The sequence below is a fragment of the Nannospalax galili genome, unplaced genomic scaffold (genome assembly GCF_000622305.1).
Source record: "Nannospalax galili isolate Female #2095 unplaced genomic scaffold, S.galili_v1.0 scaffold1127, whole genome shotgun sequence".
In the NCBI taxonomy this organism is placed as follows: Eukaryota; Metazoa; Chordata; class Mammalia; order Rodentia; family Spalacidae; genus Nannospalax; species Nannospalax galili.
Genome location: NW_008355784.1, coordinates 491656 through 499291, shown reverse-complemented (window position 1 = coordinate 499291; position 7636 = coordinate 491656). Strand labels below are relative to the sequence as shown.

The 7636-nt window shown below is 40.2% G+C and overlaps 1 protein-coding gene across 1 annotated transcript in view; it reads left to right on the top strand.

The window, feature by feature from the left end:
* The first annotated feature begins 1821 nt into the window (after positions 1-1821).
* Positions 1822-7636, top strand: part of Nxph2 (neurexophilin 2) — a 159912-nt gene continuing 154097 nt past the window's right edge. The window contains exon 1 of the mRNA XM_008853345.1: positions 1822-2268. Coding sequence (XP_008851567.1) covers positions 2218-2268 — 51 coding nt within the window. The 5' untranslated portion in view covers positions 1822-2217. The remainder of the gene's footprint in view (positions 2269-7636) is intronic.

The window sequence follows — 7636 nt, the reverse complement described above, 5'->3', positions numbered from 1 at the left end:
AACTATGAGAGCTAAGAGACCTATTTCAATTTTTGAAATTATCTTATTTATCCATGTAGGTTAGAATAATTTTCTAGAGCCTGCAATGTAGCTGAGTGGTGGAGAGGTTTCCTAGCATATGCAAGGCCCTGGACTCAACCTACAACAACAACAACAACAACAACAACAGCAACAACACACACACACATACACAGACACACACACACACATACAACACACCACATGAGAAGCAGCACTAAACTCTATAATCATTACTAAAGAGAATTTTGTGTGTATGGGGGGTGGGTGACAGCAGAATGGATGAACTGTAGGCTCAGATATGCAAACAGTGATTTTATTTTTCTTTCAAAAAATCTAAAGATGAGTAGAGGATGAACACAGCTCCTTCTCCACAAGGCCCTAAGAATCCCAAATCAAGCTTATCAAAGGGTTAGAAAGCATATGTAACACATGCTTGTGTCTCTCTCCAAGGAACGAAATTGTATTGGAGAGCTACTCCCACTACAGTTTCAGGGACGACATGCATGCTAACAAAATCATAGCAGGACTGAACACTTTGGTACAGCCTTCCTCATAGACACAACCTTGGCACACCTGGTGAGGGCAGGAGCAGGACTTTGCCCCACTCCTGTCAGTCTTCCTGCTTTTGAGACCTGGGACAGAGGCAGCTCTGCTACAACATGGTCCCAGAATACTAAGGGACCTTTCAGACCACCTTCATTTCTGTTTTGGAATCCAAGATGGTAAGAAAAGAAAACCCAACTTTATTACCTTTTCTTCCTGTCTCAAATTTCAACTCAAACTGCTCTTGTTGTATTTTTAAGGCTTGGAAGTCAGTTGAAATTCTACTTCCCTGTCTCCATAATATCCTTTCATAAGAGCTTTTGTGTCTCTACATGTCAGGACTCCTATTGTCTTGGGTGTTCTGTTGAAGGAGCTGCCTATTTATCCCTGGAGAAGCAAATTTGCTTCTCTAGATCTTAGGCTTTTTCCATCTGTTCAGTAATGAACTGGGTGGGGGTCACGCTTGTATTCTTGTCCATTGACAACGCTGTGGTTGTCTACCAAGTCAAGGCCCATACCCTTTAACTTTTTCACTCAACCAGTCAGTACAGCTATTTCAAGATTAAGGACTTCTCAAAGGAGAAGTTGAGGTTTGCGGCCTTTCCTGGCTCCCAGAGTGGAAGGCTGTGCCTGGCTTTCTTCATCTCATTTTGTTCCTCCCCTTCCCTGGGCATGTGTCCACAGCTCAGAACTGTGGACCTCTTAGACATCAGGCGTCAGCATCATTCCCAATGACACCTAGCACTCTTACTCACCATCCTGCTGCTAACACACTTTGAAGTTTCCCAAGGTACCCCAGTACCCAACTCAGAAAGCCTTCCAGATGCATCAGCAACACCCACATATCTTGGAGAACTTGGCAAACAAAGTGCTGCTTTGCGGTAGGGCCCTCCCGCGGTGGAGACTCAGCCCACTACCCTCTGGCGAGCCTCTCAGCCCCAGGACCCTGTAGTCACTGTTTCCACAAACTCCCAGAGAATTCTTCTTGGGAGGGAAACAGCCCTTCCTCTTCCCATCCCTCAGACTCTTTAGGAGGGAGGGAGCGGGAAGGGAGGAAGGGAAGGGGAGAGGGAGGGGAGGGGGAGAGGGAGGGGGAGAGAGGGAGAGAGGGGGGAGAGAGAGAGAGAGAGAGAGAGAGAGAGAGAGAGAGAGAGAGAGAGAGAGAGAGAGGGAGTACTGGCACTGCACCCCCACATCACTCGCGGTAGAGAGAGAGAGAGAGAGAGAGAGAGAGAGAGAGAGAGAGAGAGTGAGTACTGGTACTGCCAACTGCCCTCACTTCAGGGCGGAGTGCGCGGGGCTCCTTCGCTGAGCGCTGCGCGACCTCGCCTCTGCACCGAACCCGAGCTCAGCTCCGGAGCAGTGATCTCCAGCCGCTGGCTTCCCGCGCTGATTGGGACTCTAGCTGAGGAGCGGGTAGCCCCGCGCGGCGTCCAGCGTGCAGGTACCACAGCCACCCGCCCGCTTTCCCACCGCTTCAGGAAGGTGCTGGGCGCCAACTGCGCCTCCCGTCTACCCGCCGGCCCTTCCCCGCCGCCCCACGGCCGCGCGTTGCTGCGCTCGGTCCCGCGTCCTCAGCCCTGCGCAGCGAAGTGGAGATGCCTGAGAGGCTGGCGAGGGCGCGCAGCTCCTGAAACCGCGCCAGCCGGCACCATGCGCCTGTGGCCGCTGCCCCTCGTCGTGGTTCCCGGCTTGCTGCAGCTGGTGAGTGCCGGGCCTGCCTTGCTGCCCACGCGCCAGGGATGAGTTTCGGCGGGAAAAATCTCTCCCCGGCGGGCTTGGAAGCTGAGTCCCAGGCTGCTTGAGAAACCGGGCTCGGAGCTAGGAACTCATGCGGTGGAGGGAGTTTGGATTGCTTTACGTGGTGAAGGGGAAGAAAGGGAGGGCTGTGCTTGGGGATCTGGAGGGCTTAGCAAGAGGGCTTAGCAAGAGTTGTGAATTATGGCTGGGATAAAGTAGACAGAAAGTATCCAGAAAAGAGGTGCGGGGAAGAAAGGCTTCCTGCTAAGCGGTCTGTGTGTGGGGCAGGAGTTACGGATTTGATAAGAGATGGGTTGGAGGGCTTTTCCCACAGCCCAAAGACCGGAGGTTTGGCGGGTTCTCATTTTCACGTGCCGTTTTTCCTGGGTGCCCACAAACACTTTTTCCAAAGCAGGCATTACTGGCTCCTTGATGGGGGTGGGGCGTGACTTTAGGGACACCTTGAATTTCTCTTCCTTTCCTGCCTGGCGGCATGGCCTTTACTACCAGCTGAGACGCAAGATGTAACTTTTACGCCCAACTCGGTGCAGAACGTAGCCCAGCTCTGACGTCCAGTGTCTCCTCACCGCCAGGACCACTGCCGGCTCTGAGGAAAATGAAGGTTTTAAAAGGTTGCTCAGGGTGCGCCATCGACACTCCGGGGCCACTATTCACATTCTGACTCGTTGATTTCCTCAAGAAACACCACTCCCCTTCCGATACATTCTTGTGTAATTTATGTTTTGTTCCAAAGGAAAAACTTAAGAATGTAACGACGAAAACTGTAGAAACGGGTCTTTTGGACTCATTCTGCCTCTGCTACAGCTTTCTCCTGGTCATTTGATTACCTGTCTTGAAGCAGTGCTAGTGAGTGGCCTGTCTCTCGATTCCAGGGTTTCTTTGGTTCTCACACTTTAGATCTTGTCTACTTACCTCTGTGGGTTTTTTAAAAAGGTTGAAAAATCCAAATGTATACAGAATAACAATCTCGCTTCTTTCCCTGTCCTTTTAGAGGGAAGACCAAATAATTTATGAAAATTTCTCTATGAAAGGCAAGATAGTGTAGAGGCTGAGGCACTTTGCAAGTGCTGAGTGTGGAAGGAACTCTCAAAGGTGAAGGAGAGAGGCCACAGAAGGGCCCACTGTCCATTCTTTTTATAAAATTCGTTTCACCCACACAACATTTAATAAAGTTATCAATGGCTTCAAGAAATGTGATATTTTCAAATGTACTTAAATGTGCCAGCACATGCTAGTTATATTCGATGCAGCATGTTGTGCACCAAGATATATGACACATTGATCTTTAAAATCGCTTGCTTGACTTAAAAAATTTTAAAGCTCAGTTATAGTAAACGGTGATTCAACAAAGCAGTACCTGCATAGTGTGTGTAAGGAAAAGCCTGGGGAAAATCAAGTACTTATGTGGTATCTTCAGAATAGCCTCATGAATCTTAGTTGGTTAATTTTGCATTCAGTGATTATGGACCACGTATCTGCTCCATAAGCAGTATGTCAGTTCCTCAGAGATGAGGAAATGTGTTTGGAGATGTGTTACATAAAAGTTCTTTTATCAAGAAAAACTGTATAGGAAATGTTAGAACACCCCCCCCATAGTAGGATGGGATATATATATATATATATATATATATATATATATATATATATATATATATATATATCTCCCTTAAGAGCTGGGTTCTGATATTACAGCATAGGTTGATTGATTAGTTTTTAAGGACACTTATGTGAAATTCTAATCTGGTTTTGGATTGTGCTGTGATTTTAGTTTATTTTCCCCCTGGAGCACTTTATTACGGAAAGTGAGGTGGGGAGCTGCTGCCCTGTGATAAGCACACAGGCCTTATACTGCCATCTTCTTGGACAATAAAAGGCTGTTTGCATTCTACATATTCTTAGAGCTGTTTCCAGCTTTATAACACAATTCAGAGGATGTGAAAGGAAAGCAGAACGACTGAGGAGGGTAGATCTAAATGGAAACTTTCCCAGTCTCACTACACACCTCACACAGCAGATTTCAAAAAAAAAATACTTCATAACTTGCTGCTTTGGATGGTTCATAGTTTTGTTCTATCTTTTCAGCTGATATTGAGCTTCTTTAGTAAATTCTAGCAGCAAATAGATAAAATAGTATCTAGATCAGAAAAAAGTCTTTATTTTGTAGGAAGCATGAGTACTCAAAAGATCTCCCCTATGTTGATAAAGGATGTAGAGTTTGTGCATATGTGTGTGTGCATGCACATACATATTTATATAGAAACATAAAATTTTATATAGCGATATATACAGTTTGTTGGAGGGTGGGGTAGACTTGCATTATTATTGGAACTGGATTTTACTTTTCCATCTGCCCTGTCAGCCTAAAATCTTTATTTTTTTAACCAAACTAAATATTTAAATAGTAGTGAACTCATATGGTAATATCGAAAATTTAATTAAGTGAAGATTCCTTGCTTCATCTGAAAACAGTTATAGTGAGTTATGTTTAAATAAGTTTCCAGTGACATTATATTGCTAGAATAGTCAAAATACTTTTTATTTATTTTTGTGAAATTTAAAACTTTTAAGCAAAAATGTAAGCTGAGTTGTTAAGTCTTGCAGAGAGCCTGTGAAAAATGTGTATCTGCTACTTACATGTTTACAGTATTTTATGGCCTATATTCAGTCTTAAGTTTATATACCTAGTCAATGGTATTACTAGGCACTTACACAGTTTAAATATCCATTTTACATGTATTTTTTTCTGGATATTCTTTTCTTGTTCTTGTTAACATATTCTGTGTAAGGATATCAGTAGCACTTTATTTCTTTTTGTCATTTAATGAAGAAAAATGAGCATGTGGAATTAATTTATAATAAAATGTTTCATGTATTGTTTCATGACATGGCTTCACCAGATATCAACTTCCTACTGATTTGCTGGATAATCTGTGACACATAATATGGATGATTTTACTTTTCAGTAAAATGATTATATTTGTAAAAAGATTATATTTGAATTAAAATAGATGAGTAGATCTAGTTTAAAGCAAAATTTGGCAATGATTTAAAAATATGGTGCTTATTCCAAATTATTTTTCTGTGATATAGTGTTGAGCTTATTAAATGAAATATAGTTAAATGTGATATAAATAGGCAATTTTTAGATTCCTAAAAGATCAGGATACTTGTGAGACAAGAGAGTCAATTTAAAGTTCATCTGTGTTATATGCTATATTATTGTGTTTTTACGCATATTTTACTAAATTTATAATTTTAACATTTGTTCAGTGTGATTTTCATAGTTATTCCCTTTTTCTGTATTAACTAGAAGTGGTAACTCACAACTATCTTCCTAAATCACAATTTCCCTCATACAGTCTTGATCAATAAACATCAAAAAAACATACCCTAGTGAGGGATCAATAGTCATCTGTTGTCCAGATAACAATGTGGAAGAAAAATAAATCACCACCATATCTTGCCTGTGACTTAGAGTTAACTGAGAGTTAACTGGGCATTCAAATGAACTGGTCCTCTTATGCACATTATTATCCCAACATTTTAAAAAACAAACCCTTGGGTCCAGCCATGTATCTCCAGTAAGAGCTGTGTTCCTCTGCTCTGTTCTGAGATTGGTTCAGGTTTAAGTGCTTTCCACATACAAAACTGACTCCTCTTAGGAACTTACTGTATTGTCTAATAGATTTTCAAATGGAAATGAAAGTCTTTCTTAGTCTTTGTTCTACATGTTCCCTAAATTTTATTTTTTCTAATTAGTGATCAGAATACTAAATGAGGCTTCTTTTCTGAAAAATCTTTCAGTGGTTTACAGTGTAAAGTATGTAACCCTTGCAATCATATGAATTAAGGGATGTAGATTTTGTCATGTATACTATCATGTATTAAAGGTATATTACCCACCTTTTATCTATTAAGTATCATGAATGGTCTAGTTACTTAGTGGGAGTAATCAAAAGCCAATATAGACGTGTCACAAGTTTGCGATTTTATGAAAGCTCTAGGACTGTCCCTTAATGCTTATATATTCTGCAGACTACTAAACCTGAGGCTTTGCTGGGTAAGATCTAAAAAAAGAATTATAGCTATACACTCAAAAGCCTACAGCCAAGGCTGTGTCAGCATTTCTGTAAAGAATTTCATTTCTATCTTAGCCATAAGCATTATTACTAGTTAGAAACTGGCATTCAATATCATGATTTTGAACTTGGTTATTTTAAAGCTGCTTTTTAAAATCATTTTGAATGATTCTAAGCACTCACCAATGTAAGGTTATTTTCTAGATATTTTTATAATATATTATTCAACAAACTAATTTTTATATTATTGACACAGTAATTAACTTAACAGTTAAGTAATTAACTTAATAGTTTTGATTGATACTTAGCTATAATTTAAGATATAATATTTAGAAAATATTTAGTGTACAAGATAATGTTTTTCAAGTCTGTTTTGTTATACTGTTGGATGATTTTATAACACAGTTTTATTGTATTTTCCATTGTGCCAGATTCAGGTAATCTAGGCAGTGTTTTATGAATGTTTGCTAACCGCCTATTTAAATATTTTATTACTGACTGGTGGTGCAGATGGCAACTCCATTCTTGATTTTAAAACCCTACCTAAGAACAAAGAGATCTACAATCCTTACAGTGTAGATTTTCATATTATAGGAGGAATAGTGTTACATAATAATATTGATTGAGGATTTCTATTTTGTTATTTTAATTTGTGAGAATTTAGATATGGACCTTCAAATAGCTGTCTGGCTCGTTAAGCTGAGTGATCAGCATTAGTATAGAATTGATTTCTTTTTGAAACCACCATTTAAAATAAATGTTTTATCATTTTACACAAATGCCAAAGGGAAGATTTTCCTTTTTCCTAATTAGTTAATTCAAGAAGTTGAAATCAGCTTTATGATCACCCTTCTTGCCAATTTCCCCCTTTTCCTCTTCAATTTTTAGGTCTACAGTAAGAGAATTGGGATACTTTATAGATTTATTGTTGATAATGCATCAGATTTGTTCATGTCTATCCTCTTTAAAATTTCTTTCAACAATTTATCATGTTTTGTTCTGTCAATCAGGCTAGAAGATACTTGAACTGTTTCCATTGCGGCATTGGAAAGAACAATAAATAAGAGGTCAAAAGACTTGAATTTTACTTCTAAATTAATTGAACAGAGAAGATAGTTACTCTCTATTTTGATGCAGATTTTGTGTCAGGACTGTCACAAGCATTATGGAAATAACATTAAATAAAATATAACTATTACAAATGTGAGCATGTGTGTGGCTTGGGCAGCTGA